At 34.4% G+C, this 26374-nt stretch overlaps 2 protein-coding genes across 2 annotated transcripts in view; both read right to left on the bottom strand.

The window, feature by feature from the left end:
- The window catches only part of LOC149680966 (uncharacterized), a 205378-nt gene that overhangs the window by 121495 nt on the left and 57509 nt on the right, over positions 1-26374 (bottom strand). The gene's annotated exons all lie outside the window — the stretch shown is intronic.
- Positions 25110-25574, bottom strand: LOC149680968 (uncharacterized). Its single transcript, XM_089834475.1, has one exon. The coding sequence runs from the start codon at positions 25572-25574 to the stop codon at positions 25110-25112; it is 465 nt and encodes a 154-aa protein (XP_089690601.1).

A 26374-nucleotide genomic window follows, 5' to 3' on the forward strand; every position in this document is an offset into this window, starting at 1 on the left:
TTTTTTTCCTTTTTATCTATAACATTAAAATGGATTAATCCTAGAGTTTTAGGACTTTTCTGGATAAAGGTTTTTTGTACAGTTTTTTCTTATAGTCATTTTGGTCAGTTGCATCATTTGCGTGGTTAATAAGCAAGGGGCGCAGAAATTTCTCTAGCATAATTTCAGCAAGCTTCATATCTTAACACTTGCATATCAACCCATTTTCAAAATGTGGAAGAATTATGGCCATATAAGCCTTCAATGGTTTATTCCAGGGGAACAAATGTAGGAACGCACTAACAAATTCCAAGACAAGTGATAACTTTTTTATAAAATATCGATTTGGATATTTGAGTCCTCCATGGTCTTGAGCTTTAACCAAAGCGTATATTGGTGAATTTGAAACCGTTCCGCTAATTTTTGCCAGACAATCATAACATTGTGTGTTTTCTTCCGCAACTTTCAATATATATCCACCAACTTGGGTAATGCATATGTTCTTGACTGATAATGCGGTGTGGTCTGAAATTTTGATTTGAACTAATTAGAAGTTTTCTTTTGAAGTTTATACTTATAAACAAACATATTTTACCATTTGGCTGAAGAATTTCCATTTTACTTAACAATGACTGAAGGTAAGATGTAAGCTTGATGCTTTTTGGATCAAACTGAACCGCTGTTGTTAGATTTGGTTCAGCATTCGTCAGTTTTGATAACTCCTTCCCAGCTATCATTGATAATTTCGAACATTCTGGTCCTCTGTTGCAGTTGGAATTAGCTGAAGCCTTAAGAATGCCAATTTTCAACATATGCTCTAAACTTAAAACACAGGAGCGAGCGTCCGATTGATCGTTAGAGCCGCAACTTCCTCTTAAATGGGCAAATGATTGCTCTACAGCATCACTTGAGAATTTTCGTGTTAAAACAAAATGAAAACCTTCGTTCAGGAGATATTTGACCAGATTAACAGTTGATTTAGTTGTTAGTTTTACAGCTTTAAAGGTTTCACCTGTAAATTTCTCATGTTTTACAGTCGCATTCAGTTGAATTGTTTCTAGAAAAGGGAGGAATTCCTCTATCAACCAATTTAATCGTTCGTCAGTCATGTCGTAAAAAGGAAGTTTGTTCTCATTTCTTGAGTAGATTCCATATGTGGAAATACAAATATCGTGGATTTCCCACCACTTACGAATCATTTCTAAAAAATGGATAGTGCACCACAAATTCTCTTTATCTTCTTCGTCCACCATATTTAATCGCAACATAGTGCTTAAAGCAGCTGTGACTGGCAACGAGAATATGGTGATGGCACTCGACATATTCATTGGTTGGGTAAACCACTTTCCGTGTTAAATTCCTGACTGGCTTAATCAAGCATCCTTTCTGCATCTCGTATAATTTCTTTACGTAAACAGAGCTTATAAGCATTCCCAAATAGACAAAGTCCCTCGAAAAAAATTGACTTCTTAAAAACTTAATCTCGTGGCTTTGGCCGAATGCCCGAAACAATTTCCTGTTTGGGTCAAGTGGGTGTTGAACGTTATCACAGAGTCGGCCATTTCCAAATTTTGCAAAAGCTTTCGTGTTTGTTTTTGCATTGTCTGCGACCATCCTCAGAACTTTGAAGCCACATTCCTCTACAGAAGCAATAACACTAAGCATAATTTTATGTAATTGATCAGCGTCCAAGTTTGACGTGAAAAAATAACCCACAGGCAACTTTAAACTTGTTGATAACCCTTCAAAAACAAAGCATAGTAAATGAGTGGCCAATCCTGAACCAATGCCTTCTTCAGTATTTAGGGTTGTTTCGCCGAAAAAACGATCTAGTGTTTTGTCATACACGAGTCTTGCTTTAATGGCCATTTCATCGGGGATTAAAGACCCTAAACGTTCATGTTCGTTTTTGAGTTTGGCTGCTTCAGCTTTTAGTCTCTCTTTGACCAGTGTGGTTACTCCCTCTTCCCCACTTGCGTGTCCAAGAAATCTCTTTAAAGTAACACGGTGTGGCAAGTGCAATATATTGAGATCTCTTAAAAAAGTGTAGGCACTTGGGGATTTTTTAAATACTAAGCAACACAATCGAAGCGTTGAATCTTCATATGGAGGACTTTTCTTGCCAAATGCCCGAATCTTGTCCATTAAAAAGTTTGCGCAAGTACTGTCTTTGGAACAGGATGCTTCCTGGACTTTTTTAAATTGCATATATTCTTTATCATGCCGTTTCTCGAGTACCTTGATTGTGGCATTGAGGGTTTTCAATTTCTTCTCTAAAGTTTCTATTTTCTTCCTAAGTTTGTAATTAACTTTCCCCACTTTTCGAACTGACTTTTTAGTTGGCCTAACCCTAACACAACTACTTGCTTGGGTAGACACATCTTTACAAAGTTAAGTGATTGCTACATTGTTTAAATGACTAGGTTTAGGAGTGATATCTTGTATATTATTGTAAGCGGCATCTTGGTTAGAAACATTCATATCACGTTGGTTAGTATCATGAGTGTCATCTATATTAGGAATATTTGTGTCATGTTGGTTAAATTCATGAGTGATATCTTTTTTAGGAACATAAGAGGCATCTTGGAGGTTATCTACATTAGGAACATTCATGTGATGTTGGTAAACATCATGAGTGAGATCTTGATTAGGAACATAAGAGTCATCCTGGGTGACATCATGAATAGGAACGTAAGCGTGATCTAACTGTAAAGCTTCATTAGTATCATCTTGATTAGGGAAATAGCTGTCATCTAGGCTAGGAAGAACTTTGGGATTGCTTCCAAACAGTCTACAACTTTCCTTTCCCGTTGCTAGTTCTAGAGGAGATATTTCCGATGATAAACGTTTAAGAGATTCTGTTACGTTTTCCCGAGCATAATTTAATTTATAATTTCCAATTGGCGATAATGGTGTTGAATGAATTTTTGCTTTCTTTGCTAAAGACATTGGCGAGTCTTCATTTCGCTTTACAATTGAAGGGACAGCAAATGGTAATAGTCGCCGTAAACTTGAACACGATATACTAAAATCTGAGCTGTTAAAATGCTGGCTGCAGATTCTTGAATCTTTACTATCTATTAGACTTTCATAAATTCTGACATCTTCCTCAATTTTTAAATCATAAATAGAACGAATCCATTTCTTTCTCAAATCTTTCTCTTTTGGTAACAAGTGGAAACTGATGTATTCATCTTCGTTTAATGATCGTTTTCTCTTCTTATTTCGATAAGTTTCATTGCAGTTTGGAACAATACACTTCACCTTTTTGCTTGGAAAAGCGGTATCACAGTTCTAAAGAATTTTAATTAAAATCATCGTGAAATAACCTTATTTTATAATACCCTTATGCCTCAACTTTAACGGTAAGCCTTGGTTTATAAAACATATAACACTATGGCCAATTATTTTAACAAAGAAAGTTTCATCATACAAAAGAAGGTACCCAAAAGAATACTTGAAAAACACATTAAGACTAATTTAGATTTCATGAAACTACTCAAGAACACTTTATTGGTAATATTTAATTATTAGAATAACTATATTATCTTACCGGTAAACAACACTTCTTCCACTCCGTCTCTCCCCGTTGCGGCGCCCAAACTGCTGTGCGGGAGCAGGCGGGAGAAAAAATTCGAGCGGGAATCCCAGATTCAAAAAAGCTCTGACGTAAAATACGTCACCAACCTTAACAGAAAAGCGCCTCTAGCGATAGAAGCGCGCGAAGTATAAGGTCCGGAAAAATCCCCAATTAGCCCGCTGCATAGGCTTTATATTAATAACGTAGGCGTTGGGCCTAGTTATTTCAATTCAAGTCCCTGTTCGGGCGCCATTTTATGTAACCCTCGGTAGCAATTAACTAAAATAAAAGGGGGATTCTCCCGAGGGACATAAAAATGAATAAAGACAACTTACAGTTTTAATCCAAATGTAACAACAACTTTATTGGGTAACTGATATAGGGATAAACCCGTAACCGAAGTACCGAACTGGTAGTACAAAAAAATCGCTCCGTCTTAGGAGAAATCGTAACCAGAACTGATAACAAAATTCTAAATTATCCTAGATCACATGTGTGGAAGGGGGAGTGGCTTCTAACATGGAGGCTAGATATGCCCTGCCAGAACCAAGGAGTGCAAGCTCCAAGGATTCTGGCAGCCATGTTACAACAGTTTTGGTCTTACGTGAAAAAAAGGACACTCACAAGAAGAAGACATATACTTAGATAAGGATGGAAAAATTATAACGAACCAGTCAGAGATCGCACGCGAGTTCGCGAAATTTTTTTCCTCAATTGCCAAAGCTAACTCAAATTTCGAACAAAGTATTGAAGAAAAGCCCAGCTTTACTATTCTTTCTAATATCTGCATATCTACGACGGATGTTACAACGGTCATAAACAAATTAAAACCAAAAACCACGAAGGGCTATGACGGAATTCCGAACATTATTATAAAAGGCTGTAAAGAGGTCTTAAGCACTTAAATTGGGTTCATTTTTAATTTATCGATAAACCATTGCGTCTTTCCAGATGTTTGGAAGGTGGCACTAGTTTCACCTATATTTAAAAAAGGTTATAAAGGCGGTCCGAGTAATTACCGTCCGGTATCAATATTATGCGCATTGGCAATGGTTTTCGACTTTATTATACAAGGTTATCTTTATAAATCGTTTGCACCAAACCTTCCTGAAACTCAACACGGTTCGTGATTGGACACTGCGTAGATACTAACTAACCATATAGCATTTCTGAACTACGTCGAGCCAGTCATCACTAATCACGGACGTCGCCTACTTAGACCTATCGAAAGCATTCGATCGAGTGTCGCACCAGCTTTTACTAAAGAAATTAGCATCATATGGACTATCTGGTTCAGTACATGAGTGGATCGAAAGTTATTTAAAAGATAGAAGTAATATAATTGAATGCAACAATTATCCTTCCGACGTCTCTTTCAAAGTTTCGTGTGGGGTACCTCAGGGTTCCTCATTAGGACCCCTTCTATTTAATATTAACATTGCCGACTTATCGAGCTATGTAACGAGCTCCAATATTTATCAGTTTGCGGACGATCAAAAGTGCGCTAAATATGTGAATCTCATTACGGACTGTGAAGCCCTCCAAAACGATCTATTACAAATTCAGAACTGGTGTGAACTAAATAAAATCCCGATAAATGACACCAAAACTAAAATACTTTCCTACACCCGAAAGCGAGATCCCTTAATGTTTGAGTACAAATTAAACGGTAAAATACTAGACCGCGAAACGAGTATTCGCGACCTTGGCGTCATCTTTGACCAAAAACTAAACTTTGCGCGCACGAATAACTCAGGGAGGAGCACTAAACATAGCGCGCCAGATTAAGTCTCGAATTTGTTTTTTGCAGTTGTATAAAACTATAGTACGCCCGATACTATTGTACGGGTCTTTAAGTTACAGTCAGACTTGTAAAACTAACATAGAGAAACTAGAATCTGTACAAAGAAAGTTCATTTTGTATTACGAGACTTCTTTCACAAAATTCAAATCGTATCACTATGACGAATTACTACAGTCTCTTAATCTGGAAAGATTATCACTAGTAATTTCAAAAATAGATATTATTTTCTTGACAAAAATCGTTAATAGAAACATAACTTGTTCAGAAATTTTACATAGAATATGTTTTAACATTCCACAAAGAAATACAAGAAATCATTTACTGTTTTATATCAATCTTGAAAAAACCCATTGAACCGTATAATGAAAACTTACAACGTGATTTTCTCCAATATTAATTTGTTTGATCGTATTTTAAATCTTAAAAACTTTTAATTTGAAGCTTGCTGTTTCATTAGAAAGAACTAAATTTCCTTTTTATTTATTTTAACATTTAATTTAAAATGCATATTACCTAGCAGGTACATTGTACTGTTGTAATATACAATAAACAATTCATTCATTGATTCAAATATATTTCCCTGTAATACCAAATGGGGGGAGGGGGATGAAAATATGGTCGTCCAGTTTCCCTATAAACCCAAAAAAGATTTTCCCTGTATGGCGTATAAACCGAAATGGAAAATCGTATGGCGTCTAAACCGAAATGGAGAGTCGTGTGGCGTATAAACCAAATGGGGTCGGCTAGGGGGTCGCAGGGACCCGAGTGGCGTGTCGGTAGAGAGGGGAGTAGACGGTGTATCCCTCCCTCTAGGCGCGCTTTTGTAAGAGGGGATACTGTACGCGCCAGGTAGGGGGGATGACGATGAGCTTAGAGATAGAAGGGTATGACGTTTGCATACGTAGAACTGACATTTCTCTATTGGGAGGCTAGAAGTTTCTCGTAACCCTAGCCGATCGCCGCGTTCTTCTTAATCCTAACGATGGGAGTAGAAGCCAAAAATTGCTTTCTGTGAACACGTTTGCTCCGATTTGCCAACTGCGGACGCGGTGACAGACACACACACACACACACCCATACGGGCACACGATTGACACTTGGGGACCGGTAAGGAGTGATTGACATCTGAGGACCCAATTAACTATAGTTCATTAAAAAGAGGATTTCATAATTAGTTGAGCGCCGTAAAGCATATAATTAAACACTCGCTGTGGAAAAAGAACCCAAGACATTTTTATGTAGGGACCTGAAAACACACGATATTTTCACCGTATAAATGGGGACCTTAATTCCAGATTACTTTCAAATTTCAGATATAGATGTCGCTAGGTGAAAGTCCCCACTTGTCAATGAAGTCACTGCGTGGATCTTGAAAGTGTATAATCAAAAAATGTCCCCAGATATAAGGTAGGAAGACTGTTTAGGTCCCCACTTGTAAACCTGAAATCAGCTCAAAACTTACGTGTTAAGCCTTTAAAAGGTCCGATTACCTAAATTTTATAATAATAATCAATATTTAAACTATAAAATTAAAAAATACATGAAATTAGAAAATGTGTGTTTAAAAGACCCCACTTGTCTGTTGAAATGACTGTGAAGGTCCCCACTTGTAAATTTATCGAGTGTGAAAAATGAAATTGAAATACCTGATGGAACCATATAGGCTTCGACACTAATACAAAATTTAATAATTTATACACAAATGTCCCCAGATATAAGGTTGGAAGATTGTTTAGGTCCCCACTTGAAAACCTGAAATCAGCTCAAAACTTAAGTGTTAAGCCTTTAAAAGGTCCGATTACCTAAATTTCATTATAATAATCAATATTTAAACTATAAATATAAAATATACATGAAAAGAGAAAATGTGTGTTTAAAAGACCCCACTTGTCTGTTGAAATGACAGTGAAGGTCCCCACTTGTAAATTTATCGAGTGTGAAAAATGAAATTGAAATACCTGATGGAACCATATAGGCTTCGACACTAGTAATAAATCTAATAATTTATACACAAATATCCCCAGATATAAGGTTGGAAGACTGTTTAGGTCCCCACTTATAAACCTGAAATCAGCTCAAAACTTACGTGTTAAGCCTTTAAAAGGTCCGATTACCTAAAATTCATTATAATAATCAATATTTAAACTATAAAATTAAAATATACATGAAATTAGAAAATGTATGTTTAAAAGACCCCACTTGTCTGTTGAAATGACTGTGAAGGTCCCCACTTGTAAATTTATCGAGTGTGAAAAATGAAATTGAAATACCTGATGGAACCATATAGGCTTCGACACTAATACAAAATCTAATAATTTATACACAAATGTCCCCAGATATAAGGTTGGAAGACTGTTTAGGTCCCCACTTGTAAATCTGAAATCAGCTCAAAACTTAAGTGTTAAGCCTTTAAATGGTCCGATTTCCTAAATTTCATTATAATAATCAATATTTAAACTATAAAATTAAAATATACATGAAATTAGAAAATGTATGTTTAAAAGACCCCACTTGTCTGTTGAAATGACTGTGAAGGTCCCCACTTGTAAATTTATCGAGTGTGAAAAATGAAATTGAAATACCTGATGGAACCATATAGGCTTCGACACTAATACAAAATCTAATAATTTATACACAAATGTCCCCAGATATAAGGTTGGAAGACGGTTTAGGTCCCCAATTGTAAATCTGAAATCAGCTCAAAACTTAAGTGTTAAGCCTTTAAATGGTCCGATTACCTAAATTTCATTATAATAATCAATATTTAAACTATAAAATTAAAATATACATGAAATTAGAAAATGTGTGTTTAAAAGACCCCACTTGTCTGTTGAAATGACGGTGAAGGTCCCCACTTGTAAATTTATCGAGTGTGAAAAATGAAATTGAAATACTTGATTCAACCATATAGGCTTTGACACTAATTCAAAACCTAATAATTTATACACAAATGTCCCCAGATATAAGGTTGGAAGACTGTTTAGGTCCCCACTTGTAAACCTGAAATTAGCTCAAAACTTAAGTGTTAAGCCTTTAAAAGGTCCGATTACCTAAACTTCATTATAATAATCAATATTTAAACTATAAAATTAAAATACACATGAAATTAGAAAATGCATGTTTAAAAGACCCCACTTGTCTGTTGAAATGACTGTGAAGGTCCCCACTTGTAAATTTATCGAGTGTGAAAAATGAAATTGAAATACCTGATGGAACCATATAGGCTTCGACACTAATACAAAATCTAATAATTTATACACAAATGTCCCCAGATATAAGGTTGGAAGACGGTTTAGGTCCCCACTTGTAAATCTGAAATCAGCTCAAAACTTAAGTGTTAAGCCTTTAAATGGTCCGATTACCTAAATTTCATTATAATAATCAATATTTAAACTATAAAATTAAAATATACATGAAATTAGAAAATGTGTGTTTAAAAGACCCCACTTGTCTGTTGAAATGACGGTGAAGGTCCCCACTTGTAAATTTATCGAGTGTGAAAAATGAAATTGAAATACTTGATTCAACCATATAGGCTTTGACACTAATTCAAAACCTAATAATTTATACACAAATATCCCCAGATATAAGGTTGGAAGACTGTTTAGGTCCCCACTTGTAAACCTGAAATTAGCTCAAAACTTAAGTGTTAAGCCTTTAAAAGGTCCGATTACCTAAACTTCATTATAATAATCAATATTTAAACTATAAAATTAAAATATACATGAAATTAGAAAATGCATGTTTAAAAGACCCCACTTGTCTGTTGAAATGACTGTGAAGGTCCCCACTTGTAAATTTATCGAGTGTGAAAAATGAAATTGAAATACCTGATGGAACCATATAGGCTTCGACACTAGTACAAAATCTAATAATTTATACACAAATGTCCCCAGATATAAGGTTGGAAGACGGTTTAGGTCCCCACTTGTAAATCTGAAATCAGATCAAAACTTAAGTGTTAAGCCTTTAAATGGTCCGATTTCCTAAATTTCATTATAATAATCAATATTTAAACTATAAAATTAAAATATACATGAAATTAGAAAATGTATGTTTAAAAGACCCCACTTGTCTGTTGAAATGACTGTGAAGGTCCCCACTTGTAAATTTATCGAGTGTGAAAAATGAAATTGAAATACCTGATGGAACCATATAGGCTTCGACACTAGTACAAAATCTAATAATTTATACACAAATGTCCCCAGATATAAGGTTGGAAGACGGTTTAGGTCCCCACTTGTAAATCTGAAATCAGCTCAAAACTTAAGTGTTAAGCCTTTAAATGGTCCGATTACCTAAATTTGATTATAATAATCAATATTTAAACTATAAAATTAAAATATACATGAAATTAGAAAATGTGTGTTTAAAAGACCCCACTTGTCTGTTGAAATGACTGTGAAGGTCCCCACTTGTAAATTTATCGAGTGTGAAAAATGAAATTGAAATACCTGATGGAACCATATAGGCTTCGACACTAATACAAAATCTAATAATTTATACACAAATGTCCCCAGATATAAGGTTGGAAGACGGTTTAGGTCCCCACTTGTAAACCTGAAATCAGCTCAAAACTTAAGTGTTAAGCCTTTAAATGGTCCGATTTCCTAAATTTCATTATAATAATCAATATTTAAACTATAAAATTAAAATATACATGAAATTAGAAAATGTGTTTAAAAGACCCCACTTGTCTGTTGAAATGACGGTGAAGGTCCCCACTTGTAAATTTATCGAGTGTGAAAAATGAAATTGAAATACTTGATTGAACCATATAGGCTTTGACACTAATTTAAAACCTAATAATATATACACAAATGTCCCCAGATATAAGGTTGGAAGACGGTTTAGGTCCCCACTTGTAAACCTGAAATCAGCACAAAACTTAAGTGTTAAGCCTTTAAAAGGTCCGATTACCCAAATTTCATTATAATAATCAATATTTAAACTATAAAATTAAAATATACATGAAATTAGAAAATGTGTGTTTAAAAGACCCCACTTGTCTGTTGAAATGACTGTGAAGGTCCCCACTTGTAAATTTATCGAGTGTGAAAAATGAAATTGAAATACTTGATGGAACCATATAGGCTTTGACACTTATTCAAAATCTAATAATTTATACACAAATGCCCCCAGATATAAGGTTGGAAGACTGTTTAGGTCCCCGCTTGTAAACCTGAAATTAGGTCAAAACTTAAGTGTTAAGATATAAGTAGGAATGATTACTTAAATTGCATTCTGATAATCAATATTTTAGCTATAAAATTATAATATACATGAAATTTGAAAATTTTGTTTAAAAGACCTCACGTATCTGTTGAAATGACAGTGAAGGCCCCACTTGTAAGTTTTTTGAGTGTTAAAAATACTTAAGAAAATTTTCCACTTATTCTATTAGTTGACTCTCACAACTTTCCTGAAGCACCGAAATATCGGTATGTTATCGATTGGGCGTGTTATCAAAACAGCATTGTCCAAAACGGCTTTTTCATAAACGCGTTTGCCATTATAGCCATTTCTCGTTTCAGCGCATTTTGATTACAGCGTTTACATCTTGAGCGTTGTTTCGTATTGTTGAAGGTATAAGTATTAGAGCTCGGCATTATCTATCCATCATCCACGTTATTTTATCCATAATCCATAATTATCAACAGAAGTTGTATATTAAATCGAATTATGTCTACAACATTTACCTATAAATAATCGATTATTCACTAATTTACGGATAACGGATGGATAATGCCGAGCTCTAATTAGTATTGATTTCAGCTTTAGGTTTGAATTTTAATGGTTGTCAAACAAACAATTTCGTCCATGGGCACTTTCATGGTGTTATTTTTTACTTGAGGTTAATTTTTTGACCTTAATTATACAGGTAATTAATTAGAAATTTGTAATTGAAATTAATTAGTTTAAAAATAAATGACTGATTTCTAATTGAATTGAATTAGTTTATATGTCAAATTACTAATTGGCTAATTAATTAGTTTAAAACATTTTTCTAACTGCTAATTGTAATTATTTAGTTGCCAGCTTAATAGCATAGCTAGGCAAGAAATTAACATATTAGAAGTATTCGGATTTTTTTGTGATTTTGAAAGATGCAAACAGTTTTCACAAGAGCAATTGCGCTGACATTTTCCTACTATTGAAGCGTTTTGTTATTACAGCCCAATAAAAGAAACCTTTATTAATTTTGTGATGCTAGAACAGATCAAATTAAGACTACAGATTTTAAAGAAGCTAAATACGAATGATATTGCAAAAAACTTCGAGAAGAATTGGTTTGGCATTGTATTTTATAAACGTTGTTTTACTTATTTATAACAAATTTCTTTATAACGGCGTTTTCATTCCTAAATTTATCGATATTTCAAAATAAAAAATGGCTTGAAAAGAAAATAATTTTAACCTCTTAATATTTTGCTTTAAAATTGACTAAGTTCCTTTAATTAACCTCCCTTGTAATTTGAACAATATTTAAATTACACTCTCTAATACGATTGAAACAATGTGTTTCTAACCTTTTTGTCTATTCATTTAGAACTGTACTTCTAGACCTTCCAGAGTTAAAATATAATAGAAAACAAAGGTAGGATCCTCAATTATTCAAAATAGATAAATCGCGCCAGCATTTATTACAATCCTTTTAAATCCTACGACTCATACCGTTCGAAGCTCTCTGTTTTAACTTTCCATCTCTAGGCACTGAGTGGCGATTGAGTCTCGAGTAATTAATTATGGCTTTTAAAACTATTTAAACGATTGAATTTGCCTAATTTATTACGAATACGAATTATTTCTTACTAGTATTTTCAATCCACCATAAGGTCATAAGATATGTTCCATAAGTTTGTCACTGGTAGCTGAGAGTTTGTCTTGTAGTGACGCTGGCAAAACGTCATTGATTCTGTAAAAGGCTTAACAATGACTAAATAGGAAGATGAACTGAAAAACCGAGTGCACTCAATTCTTGCGTCGTTCGCGATAGCTCTAAGTAAGTCTCTATCATAAGTTTCATACTTATGGAACATTTCTTCTTAACTTATGATCCACCTTATTCCCTATCGCCAGAACATAGTCTTATCTCGGGATTCGTGGAGGAGAGGAACGGGAAGAAATTCATCTGTCAGCTGCTACTGTAGCATACGACAGACGAATTTCTTGATTTTCTTCCCGTTAATCCTCTCTACGAATCCCGAGATAGCCCCAACTTCCGACGATAGGGAATAAGGTGGATTAGCTGGCATCCTTATGGTTTTCTCATTTGAGAATGATTCGCGATCCTAAAGTAATAAATCTAACCTTGATATCTCACAAATGTCTGCGGTAATTCAAATTAAGCTTGGAACCAGTTTTCATTTAAACGACCCTTTATTTAATCAGGATTATGTTAAATTTGTTTAATTAGTCCAAAATTAACATATTGCGAGGGAATTCCAAAATACGTGCGAACAGACTAGAAGCCTTCCAGAAGATATATTAAACCCATAATTCTTCCAATTAGTTGCAACAATTAATTCTTCTTTTCAACAGAGAGACACTTTGCTTGTACGCGACTCTAAAATCATATAACACAAGCCTGCAGTGTACCACGTGACCACGTCCACGTGTTTAATTATTCGTAAACCTTCGGTTGAGAAACCCAAAACGTACCAAAGAGAACCGAAGAGGATATTTGCTTGTCCACTTTTAAAAATAAATTAAGCCCAAGTCCCAAAGGCCCCACTTCAAGTGATGCTATCTGTCTCTGTTATCGGAACTATTTTATCCCTTTCATGAATTATCATTATATATAAATCCGCCTACAATTCATCACGTAGATTTTCTCGTCAGAAGTAAATGAACTTAAAGCTACGACTCTATGTTAAATTTTATTTTCAACAAGCCGTTAATATAATTTTAAACATATTTAGCCTTATCAAACACAATTGGAAACTCTCCCAGATAATAATAAATACATTTCAACCATAAGATTTCTGGAAATTAGAGCCGAAATTCAAAAATAAAGTTTTCGCGCCACGGTAATCTACTTCTGTCTCCTTTTTTACCAGTCTTTGAACACCCCTCCACCCCAAACCCGATTTCTATCTGTTTCCTTCATGTACATGTAAAGAACCTACAGTAGTTGGCAGAACAAAAATGAAGGTGCATAATTCTCCCCTACATTCTCTGCACTGTCATAATGGATGACAACCAGACAAGACTCTCTCCTCTCGTTTTGTTGGGAAATCATAAACGCGTGAGAAAAATTGTTTTCCCGCTATAGGATAGTCGACTCCGAGGGGTCGGTCATTCACGAAATCCAACTTAAGAAATCCGAAAACAATAACAAAATCACAAATCCGGCAACAATTCAAACTTATTTCGCTGATTTCGAAATCTCACAAGAAAACCGAAATCAGTAACGAAATAACGAAATCACAAAATCAGTAACGAAATAACGAAATCACAAAATCAGTAACGAAATAACGAAATCACAAAATCAGTATCGAAATAACGAAATCACAAAATCGGTAACGAAATAACAGAATGAAAAAATTAGTAAATAAATCACAAAATCAGTAAAGAATTCGCGAAGTCCATTACAAAATTCACGAAATCCAAGAAAAAGTCTCAGAATCCATGGAAATCACAGGAAATATCTCAAAATCCGTGGAAATCACGGGGAAAATCTAGCAAAATCCGTGGGATTTTATCGAATCTTGAAATGAATCAAAATCCGACTAAATCAAACGATACCCGAAGTAATCAAATTGTATTTCAAAATCCCGTACATTTTATCCAAAACGTCCGACCCCTCGCTCTACTCCTTATCTCCGACGGCAGCTGATGCGATATATGATATATACACTGTTCCAGCTTCGGTTGTCAGTACGCGCAATGCTAGGTCTCAATGTGAGGTAGGTTTTTGCGTACTGCCAACAGAAGAAAGCAATACTGATATTTAGGATTTTAAAACGCCATATGCTGTATAGATAGTTTTCACACATGGAGGATTCATACCATTTACACAAGGAAGACGGGCTATCTGGAAGACAAAAGCAGACGGGTTTTTGTCCGCCAGATAGCCCGGTCTCCTGGTGTAAACGGTATGAATTCTCCATGTGTGAAAACTATTTATACTGAAAAAAATATTTGTTCGTCGTTACATAGAGACCTAGTTTGGCTAGTGCTGAAAACCAATGCTGGAACAGAGTATATATCGAATAATCATAATAAGTTGCCATCGAACGGTTTAAAACTTTAATTACAAAAACCTTCCTCGCCATTCAAATCAATACAACCACAGGAAAAATGAATCTAATCTATCAAACAACAAAATAAATCCTCCTCTCGCAAAGACTAAATAACTCATACTCTTAAACAAAAAACTTCTTCTGCTATCAACAAATGTTTAGCCATTAAAACAAAAAAATAAAAATATTAAGAATGGTGAAAATGGAGCTTAAAGAAAAAGTTAGGCATTGACTTAAGACGAACCTCAACTTAAACTCCATAAATTAAAGCTTAAAAATTATATCAAACCCAAGGTTTACTCGTTCAGCACACGCAAAGTGAATTTGTTTACATTAGGGTTCGGTGCTAATTGGTCGCGGGAATCTCAGAGCAGGATTCTAGCTATGTCAATATCAGAATAATGTCAATATACATTATGCATGACGTCACGAGTGTCGACTTCTACACCTGCCCCCATTAATTGACGCAGAAAGACCCAGAACACGGCTGTTTAAGATTCCAAGCAGATGAAATCTATGAGTTCCTCTCAATATATTTGGGGAGAACTCTTAACAAACGCTTAGATTTTGAATTTGTGTCAAACCCTCTACGATTGTTTTAGGTATTTCAACAGACAAGTGGGGTCTATTAAACACAATTTATCTAATTTCATGTATATTATATTTTCATAGTTAAAATATTGATTATCAGAATGAAATTTAAGTAATCAGTCCTATTTCTAGCTTAACACTTAAGTTTTGAGCTAATTTCAGGTTTACAAGTGGGGACCTAAACCGTCATCCTACCTTATATCTGGGGACATTTGTGTATAAATTATTAGATTTTGAATTAGTGTCAAAGCCTATATGGTTAAATCAAGTATTTCAATTTCATTTTTCACACTCGATAAATTTACAAGTGGGGACCTTCACAGTCATTTCAACTGACAAGTGGGGCCTTTCAAACACACATTTTCAAATTTCATGTATATTTTAATTTTATAGCTAAATATTGATTATCAGAATTAAATTTAAGTAATCAGTCCTATTTCTAGCTTAACAGTTAAGTTTTGAGCTAATTTCAGGTTTACAAGTCGGGACCTAAACCGTCTTCCTACCTTATATCTGGGGACATTTGTGTATAAATTTTTAGATTTTGAATTAGTGTCAAGTATTTGAAGATAATTTTTCACACTTGATAAATTTACAAGTGGGGACCTTCGCTGTCATTTCAACAGACAAGTGGGGTCTTTTATACACACATTTTCTAATTACATGCATATTATACTTTTGTAATTAAAATACTGATTATTATGATGAAATTTACGAAATAGGATCTTTATGTTTCCTTCAAGTATTTGAAGATATTTTTTAAAACTCGAAAATTTTACAAGTGGGGACCTTCGCTGTCATTTCAACGGACAAGTGGGGTCCTTAAAATATATGTTTTCAAAATTCATTTTAATTCACTTTTTTTAATTAAAATATTGATAATTATGATGAAATTTACAATATATGTAACGTTGGTCCCATTTTAAAATGTGGGGAACTTGGCCGTCTTTTTAATGTACATCTGGGGGCATACAGTTTTTTTAATCAAATTAATGTTTTAAACGAAGTTAATTTAATGACGCCTAAAGAATTAGGAAAAGTAGTTTTCGTACGTCAAGTGTAATTAAATTATGAAAAAATCACCGTTCGGTCTGTGAGATACAAGATTTAGATTGTTATAGCTGAATAATGTATATTTTCTATTTCTAAAGTAGCGACATCTATCTGTGCTTATTGTAATGAAAACCCATTTTTGAGCCCCCACATGTACGCCGAAGAGACCATATGGTCCTCATTTCGTACAACTGGGTACCCGGGTGTGTGAAAACCTCTGGCGACATCTCTCGGATATGTGTTAATTTCCATGGTCCCCACTTGTAATGTGAAAAACCCAAGTACCTTACAAGTGGGGACTTTTTCAAAAAAATTAATTTGGGCTCTAATTAGTCTAATTATATCATTTATCTAATTACTTACATGTGAGGACTTTAAAATGTCCCCACATGTAAGTCGGGTCCCCACTATGTGGGTGAAAAGATTGTCAGAATCCCCACTTGTCAATCGTATGCAGACGCCCGTTGCCGTGAGCAAGAGGGTGGAAGGGGGTGGGGGCAAAAAAAAATGAAAATTTGTAAATTATTTTAAAAATAAAAAAATTTTGTTTTGGTTTTATTTACTTCTCTCTTTATTTAAATTAAGCTTATATTTTAAGCGTCAAAGTTTTTTACGCTTAAATAGCAAAAGAAACAAAAGATATGCTTAGTATTAGTTATATACAAATGGACCAGTTTTTTCGGATTTAAATTCAATTTATTTTAAACACCAAAAAAACAAATAAGCAAGTAGATATAAATTAAAAATGAGTTAATGAATGCATTCGGGTTTTTAAGTTATTTGACCAGAAATTACCGAAAATACATTATAATTATAAAATTTACATTCAAGATTTTCTTCTTCAAGTACATTATTAAATTTCGTCACTACCTGGTACGACGTTATAAAGTTAGTGAAGTATCCCACCACTGCGTCTAATTTCTCGGGTTGACCATCCAAACACGGTATGCGTTTGTAGTCCCCGTATAAATTATCATAATTAGCGTTATAAAATTCTATGATAATATCCGCCATGAGTGTAAACACAATTTCATGGTTACTTATCTTAATAAGATGCTCCTTTACAGCGCCCGAAACGCGGTTCAGGGCCGCTGTTTCCACACTGGTCAAAACAATAGAGTCCTCCTTTATTAAGTCTTTAATATGGCATGTGTTATGGTATGCCACAACTGTTGTCTTTTCACTCAAAACAGGCAAACGGGGAACCAGCTTTTCCCAGGTTTCCGTTGAAATAGCGAAGCTTTTTGCCGATTGTTTCCGGCATAGACGAACCTCAGGATCCAGGGTTCCGTTCACGAATCCAGTTGTTAAGAACAACTCTTTTGAAATGTGGAATCTCCCGTTAGTTTTACGTTCGTTAGTTACACCTATCTTCCTTTTGGGAGCTTCTTGATTTTCCATCTTGAGAGTTTAAGGTCTTCTCGAATAATGATACTCTACTCTATTGAGTCAGGGGTTTTTATTTTAAATTTCTTACGTAGCTATTGCGAAATATCTATTGTCCTTAACTGTTCCATTGTTAGACTGTAGGCGTATGTTTATGTCAAAGTTCTGAAACCAGAGATTAAGGAATTTCAGTACCCCCAAAATCAATAAAATAAATAATACAAGAAGTAGTTTTTGGGGATTAATCTCCAAGATCTGACGAATTCTCGACATCCTTTGTGTACTTGACTCCATAACAACTCACGAGTAAATAAGTTATACAATAGTAAACTTGACCTATTTATCTATTAATTGAGACATCTCTAACCTGTCAATATTTGATTGATTGAAGAAATACTTTTCTTACATCTTCATGCATTGTCGTAAAAACCCACGAAATGACGCATCATCTCTTTTGTTACAATCCTTTTGTTGAATTAAAAAAATTTATTGACGACTCAACATTTTGTTACCATCTGCCACTTGGATGTCAATCTTATGTCACCCATTGTTGATTCACAAACAATATTAGACGTGCTTAAGCACGGGTTTATAAGGGTGTGTACTTGACTCCATAACAACTTACGAGTAAATAAATTACACATTAGTAAACTTGACCTATTTATCTATTAATAGAGACAACCCTAACCTGTCAATATTTGATTGATTGAAGAAATACTTTTCTTACATCTTCGTGTAATGTCGTAAAAACCCCGCTAATGGAATGACGCATCATCTCTTTTGTTAAAATCCTTTTGTTGAATTAAAAAAATCTATTGATGACTCATCCTTTTGTTACCATCTGCCACCTTTTAAAATCACTCGGCTGTCAATCTTATGTCACCTATTGTTGATTGACAAACAATAGTAGACGTGTTTAAACACGTCCGAAAGGTCAACGTACCCCTGGCCAATAGAAGCTTAGGCAACCCTCCACCCCCCTCTACCCTCTATTAATAAGCCTAGAGAAATTTAGTATAAAATAACTCGAGAAAAAAACGGAATATCGCATTCGAACTTTAGATCTCGTAACATCAAGATGGATCCTGAATCACTTCGCTGGAATTTGGATAAACTAGTTGTAAATAGGCCTTGGCCCCTAACTTCATTATACAAGTTTTATTTTTCCCTATGTGCCTATTTACACATCGACCCTGCTAATGTACCCTCAACTTTACCCACTTTTATTATGAATGGGGGTTTAAATATAATTCAGACATTCCTTGATGTCATTGAATACATGAGAACTGTCCCTAGAACACCGGAAGACTGCGATACAATAGACGAATTGGACCACCTAAGTAACATAATCCCTAGACCTCTAAATATTTCTTACGCCGATCGCATAGAAAGACGCCGGAATGAATTACTACCCACTAACCACGATGAAACCTTAATCGCCGAATTCAACAACCCACAATACGATATAGAGATGGCGGCATTTTTCAATCAGGAATGTCAACAAAACGACCCTTTTGAGTACCTTTCTCTAAACTTCTCCGACTACCTACCTTTAGCTCTATTCATGGATTATTTGGTCAGTTTATTTGACGTGAAGAAAGTTATCGTGCATTTTGGCAGCAACTATGACAATCAATTACTGATTAGAGAAATAATCAATCGTGACGAGAAATTTGTCCCTTAAACTCTGAAAATTAACGGCACCCCATTTTAGAAATGGAACTTTCTAATCTACTGTTCCTAGACTCCTACAATTTTATTCCTGTTGCCTTATCTAAATTCCCCGCCACTTTTGGTCTCCCTAATGCCACCAAGGGGTACTTTCCTCATTTCCTTTTCAACGTAGTTGATCACGAGTTCGATATTGACAGACAGGAGGAGACTAACTACGTCTTGGAGAACACTCTACCACCTACAGAAGCCTATGGTTGTCAGTATTTCACCAGGAAAAACTTGGACACCTTTATGAAATGGCACAATGCCGAAGGCAGTAAAGAGAAAGGGTTTAACTTCTTAAACGAGCTGAATTATTATTGCGAGAACGACACTCTACTTCTCTTTCTAGGGTGTATAACCTTTCGGTCTCTTCTCCTCAAAGTCACCAATGTAGATCCTTTTAATTGCGGCTCAGTTACTCTCTCTGGCGTTTGTTCTTACGTTTTCAGGAAAAATTATCTTAAATCAAATACCATTAGTATCATTCCCTCAAACTACTACAGACTTGGTGAGAACCAATCTTTAGGCGCCATCGAATGGCTTGAATGGACTTCGCATGACAGAAATATCCCCATTCAATCCTCTTTTAGGGGTAAGGAAGTTAAAATACAGACCATGAATGTAGATGGCTATTCCCCGATCAACAAAGATTGTTTGAATACATGGGCTGCTATTATCATGGATGTAAAATACACTTTCCCATCAATAGAAACCAGATCTTACTTGGGGACCCTATTGAAATGTTAAACACAAGATATACAAAAACTGAGAAGAAAATTAGTAGAGCCACTAGAATATACACTTACTTGAAGTGTATAACCGCTCCAAAGAGGAAGAGACGTCCTCCTAACCAAACGAAACCTAACATAACAGTAATGTTTAGGAAAAGGCATATTATTGGAGAAGTCAATGAAGCTAAATATCTATATTTTCGAAAAGGCGTAACATTGTTAAATGATTTATAAAATATTACTAACCTATTTTAACCAAACCTAAGCTAACATAACAGTAATGTTTTGGAAAAGGCATATTATTTGAGAAGTCAATGAAACTAATTATCAATATTTTGGAAAAGACGTAACATTGTTAAATGATTTCTAAAATATTACTGACCAAACTTAACCAAACCTAACCTAACATAATCCAACCTAACCAAAAAATCAATATAAAGTATAAGCAATAAGACTAATTTTAAAAATAAAGAGAATCAACATGGATATAAATCAAATCTATTTATTTGGGTGTAAATAATCCCAGAACAAACACAGAGAGCTTTCGGCTCGTGAGCCTTTATCAATCTGAGGAGTTAATTTCTAAATTTTAATTTTACCAAAGTAAGTTATTTTTTAGGCGCAAAATGTTTTTTGTTGATAACACCCCATAATCCGGATTCTTCACATCCTTCGTCTAGGTTTAAAACACCCTGTTTTTTTATGAACAGTCCTTCGACAAACTTCCGTTTGTAATACCCCCCTTCTTTGTGTAAGATTTTTACACTGTCAAGGTTAATGCTATGAGTTTTCTCTTCCAGCATTTAGAAATTAACTCCTCAGATTGATAAAGGCTCACGAGCCGAAAGCTCTCTGTATTAGTTCTGGAATTATTTACACCCAAATAAATAGTTTTGATTTATATCCATGTTGATTCTCTTTATTTTTAAAATTAGTCTTATTGTTTAAAATACCATGGACATCAAAAGTTTTAATATTTATAAAGTATAAGCCTTTATGCTCTTTAAGATTTTATGGGGGTAAGGTGGAGTGTTCGATTCTTATTAGAGGGGTTAAAGTATAAGACTACCACCTACCTCTTTTCACTTATGATTCAACCTCGCTAACGCTAGACAAGATGTTAGAATGCAGTCAGTTATGTAGAGTTAAGGCCTTTTAACGGGAACGAGGGGCTCATAAAATTTCTGAATCAAAAGTGACCGCGTTTTGATGGTATGTGTCAATTGAGAGTCAAAATAGATTCTAATCCAAATTTTATTATTCAACATAATATTCAATACTGTTCATAAATTTCCACACACTTTTTAAGGGTCAAAATAAAAAATTAAACAAAAATCAAAAGGGGGGAGTTTCAATTTATAACCTCTATGGAATGTCTCCTTTAAGTTTCAAATTTAAATTTTAGGGTTTTTTTAGGTTCAAATCGTGCAGTTATGCAATAAAAACAATAATGTTCAAAAATAAAAAGTTAAGATTTTAAAAAATGAATCAATCTGTCAACCATAATGTCAGTTCTTTAACCATAGTTTCAAGTCAGTTTATCAAAAGAGTTTCAAGTTTTTTAATTTCTTACGACAAGTTGCTCCTCTTGCATATTCTTCTCAAGGGTTAAGGGTTCTTTTTTCTTCTTCTCGATTTAAGGGTTTTAATTCAGGATCTTTTTTTTCTTCTTTCTCGATTTAAGAGATAATTATGATTTTTTTTTTCATTTCTCGCGATTTAAGGATTAATTATTATTTTTTTTCTCGATTTATTTCGCGCACTCGCGCTCCTTCTCTTCTTCAACTTAGGGGTTAAAAAATGTCTCCGAGTTTTCTCTGAAAAAATAAATATTCAAATTGATGTAAAATAAAGGTATCAAAATGAATAAAAAAATCTCCGCTTCTCTTCCGAAAAATTAGGGATTCAAATTGATGAAAAATAAAGGTATCAAAATGAATAAAATAAAATCTCCGATATAAAATAATACTCCGGACTTCTAAGGGTTTCTTAAGGGTGAGCCGACAGGGTTTCGTTAAGCAGTTCAGGAATCGACTGAGGGTGAGACAGGAGGGACTTCGTATATATAACTTCTAGTTTCTCGCAAGGATTTCTGGAACAATGACGTTTGTTGATTTACTTCGGTTTGGCGAATAGTGGACCATATTTATGACGTAGCCGGGCGGATTCATGTTACCAACAAATAGGCAAAACTTTTAAATCTGGGACCAAATGGGGATAGGTCAGTTTAATGGTTAAAAAATGTTCTAGAAGTTTCTCGGGCCAGGTACCAGGACAGTGACTCAAGGTCTTGTTGCTTGGGGTCTAAATCAGCGTGACATTTCTCTGGGTTCTTGGAAAGTATTTTTGTTGCTAGGTATTTCATTTTACACTATGGATATAGGGGTATAGGATCGTACTAGAAAGTACTGTGTCAACATTGAGGGGCTAGTTCCTCATCTATTGTACGAAAGAATTTCTTTTCAGTTTATTTTAAAGGGATAGGTTTAAGTTTAAAGGGCTAATATTATCTTTATAGTGTTAATTTAAGGTATTTCGTTATTATTTACTGATTAATTGTAAATTTAATTCGATTTTTGAGTTAAAGTGGTTACAAAAGTACCGCAGCTATAACATCCAATTTGTAACTCAACCTAACAATGCTATATTTCTCGTTGTGAAATCCTTAATACTGCTGAAATATAAATTCGCCTTCTAAATTTAGCACCAGCAAGGAAATTAAATTCAATTATTCAGAATAATACTTATAATTTGATTTTGGTAAACTCACCTTCCTGTTGGAGATTCGAACGAAGATTTTCTGCGTGGCGATCCGACGCTTTACCACTAGACCACGGTGGGACGCAGACCACTTCGAAATCAAATAAACTAGTATACTAGCTTCAAACTTTTGGTTGAAGGGAATTCGTTCCAATGGGATTCGATTGAATGGGAAAATATTCATTTTTAATAGAAAACCGCCATTGGGCTAGAAATTTTCGGACGAATGGGATTCGTTCCAATTGTATTCGGTTGACTGGGTAGACTTCTTAATAACATCCATAATTGAATCGGCTCTAAGCACCGTTGGCATTAACCAAACTAATCGCGATGTTTAGTAAATAAATCATTAATCACAATGTTTAGTAAGTAAATCATTAATCACAATGTTTAGTAAATAAGTCATTAATCACAATGTTTATAAAATAAACCATTAATCACAATGTTTAGTAAATAAACCATGAATAACAATGTTTATTAAATAAACCATTAATCACAATGTGGAGGCACTCTTCAATACTACGGTCCAGGAAATTGCAAGCACTAAACAGATGACGAAGGAAGTCCAAGTAAATGTCTCCAGTAATGTTCTCATCGAGCAACGAGGGTGCTATAATTCGGTTTCCAAGAATGCCCACCCAAACATTTACCTCCCATCGCTGATGATGATAACGGTGCCGTAACAAGTGAGGATTTTGTTGTGTTCGGTTATTACGTTACGCCAGTTTAGCGTGCGCTCCATGTGAAGTATAGCGTCGTCGGAAAGGACTTCTTTTTGAAAAAATCGGATTCATTTAGTACACGCATGGTCTTGCCATTTTAGGTAATCGTCAGCCCTAAGGGCTAGATAACTTCTTCTTCGACCGCTCTTTTGCTAGTATGGTGATTGACTTCAAAGCGTGCTAGGAATTCCAAACCACTATACTCATTACCGACTTTACGGTCTGTTCTGTGTGATATTGACTCATGCTAATAAAAGGTAACATTTGTAAAGCCTGCAGCTTCAGTAGCGTTGCGCCGAATCCCAATCAACCGAACCCAATGCCATTCGACCGAAAATCCCACACTTTTGGGATTGGATTCCAAATGGAACACTCCCATTGCACCGAAAAATCCGCACTTCGGAATTTTCCCGATGGAATTTAAATAAATAAAATCCGGGCAACGCAAAGATTTGTTCTTTGCTAGCAAAAATTCATTTAACTTAAATCAATTTAAGGCCTACGTAAAATGAACACTAGATCCAAACATTTTCTGAATTATTATTTTAAAACAAAGGATTGTAAGAACAAAATGGCAATAAATCAGCCAAATATGACATAATAAAACCAATGGCTAATATTGATTTTTTTATGTTATATTCATCATGAAATACTTTAAGCCAGCCAATTTAATATACTTGAAGTGCATAACCGCTCCAAAGAGGAAGAAACGTCCTCCTAACCAAACCTAACAAGAGAGTAATTTTTTGGAAAAGGCATATTATTTGAAAAGTCAATGAAGATAAACATCAATGTTTTGGAAAAGGCGTAACATTGTTAAGTGATTTGTAAAGTATTACTGACCTAACTTAACCAAAAAGTGGCGTTTCCAAGGCAGTAAAACTGGATTTAAAACGCTTTCATTAAAAACGACATTGATAGAAATTAAACTACATAGCATTTTTGAGGTCGCTTAATTCAACAAATAGCGTCAGAGAGTATGGCTGCCAGTATACGGACAAGATGTCCGTATAAAGGCGGCATATTATTATTATTATTATTATTATTATTTTATTTTTGCTTGTACTTTTATCAATCGGATTTACAATATGGAATTTTTATATTGAATGTACAATACGCCACGTTCTGCTTAAGCAAAATGCTTGAGCGCAGAAGGCGTACATGCTTATAACATGTTATTTTTCGGACGGATATTTTTTTTTTTCCTTTTTTTCCTTTTTTCTTTTAACGAAATGTAATAAGTTATTTACCAACCAAACCAATTAGCTATTATAGAATATTTTGTTTTTAACCAATTTTGTATCTCCACTTTATATCGATTTAGATTATGTTCAACTTTAATTGTTGTATTTAGATAGTTAAATATTTTAGGCCCATGAAATGTAACATTTCGTTGGCTGCTTGCCTTTCGAAACTTGGGGATTTGGAAGTTAAGAGAATCTTGCATTCTAGTGCAGTGCTCATGGGTATATAACATGGAATAATTTTTCCTACATTTATACAAGTCTACCAGTACAGTTTTTATATATAATTCTCTTATCGTCAAAACATCAAATTCTGTATTGGTCTATAATTCGTAAATAACTCCTTTTCCCCAGCTTTATAAATCGGGGTTATTATGGCAGTTTTTAAAACTTGAGGAAATTTTCCCTGTGAAAGACTTAAGTTTAATAGGTAAGTTAATGGTGTAGCTATACACGGTCCTATACTTTTCAGGATTTTAACGCTAATACCATCATACCCCGGAGAGGCATTATTATTCAAATCATGTATATACCCCACAGTTTCTGTTGGGGTTACTGGATCCAGGAAGATAGACTCTAATAATGTTTTAGTCTGACATTGAAAATTTCCATCTGGGTTTTTGATTTTATTGGCCATGTTTATACCTATTTTTGCAAAGTAACTATTGAATTCATTTGCAATTTTCCCCGGTTCCTCTTTTGCAATAATAGTTCCGTTCGATGTTTTAAAACTTAGATCATTGAGCTGATTATTATCTTTCATTGTTTTAGACGTTATTTCATTTATTATTTTCCAGGTTTTTGACACGTCTGATTTAACCGAATTTAACTTTTTCTGATAGAATTCGGACTTTACTCTTCTCAGAATTAACGTTAACTTGTTTCTATATGTTTTACATTTAATTTTAAGATTTATATTGAAAGGTTGTTTTTGTAATTGTCTTTGTAGGTCATCGCGCTTTTTCATACAGTTAAATAACCCTAGAGTGATACAGGGTTTTAAAATCCGTGCTTTGTGGTTACTTGGATTCTTACTGGGAATAGTAATTTGAGCTAGATTAATATAGAATTTCAAATTCTCCATAAATCTATCAGTAGCCTTGTCAGTATCCTCACAGTTCATTATTTCAGACCAGTCCTCAAAACCCAGTAACATTTTCAGCTTTGCTTCGGTTATTTTTTTAAAGTTCTTCACATCCAACTTGGGATCGTAAGGTTTCCATTTGTTAGAAAACTCTAGGTTTAGGAACGTTATCTTATGATCGGTTATATAAGTGTCGAATATAATTGAAAAAGTGCTATTTAAGTTAATATCTTCAGATCTCTTAAGGTAAATATGGTCTAGACATGAATTGCCTCTAGTTGGGCTATATATGAATGGTATAGAACCGTAATTACACAAAATATTAACGTATTCGCTACTTATTTCCTCATCTAAGGTATTTATGTTTATATCCCCCACAATTATACAATTTTCTCGATATAGTCCACGTAGTTCATTCTCTAATGCCAAAAGGAAAGGTCTCATATCAGTACTCGGAGACCTATAAATCACTATTAGGT

This window comes from Phalangium opilio, unplaced genomic scaffold, assembly GCF_054372755.1.
Source record: "Phalangium opilio isolate 3A_F unplaced genomic scaffold, DU_Popi_V2 ptg000039l_1, whole genome shotgun sequence".
Classification (NCBI taxonomy): domain Eukaryota; kingdom Metazoa; phylum Arthropoda; class Arachnida; order Opiliones; family Phalangiidae; genus Phalangium; species Phalangium opilio.

What these genes read in the sequence shown, in the direction of transcription:
- LOC149680968 (XM_089834475.1), bottom strand. Translation starts at nt 25,574, where the DNA reads ATGAAAGATAATAATCAGCTCAATGATCTAAGTTTTAAAACATCGAAC.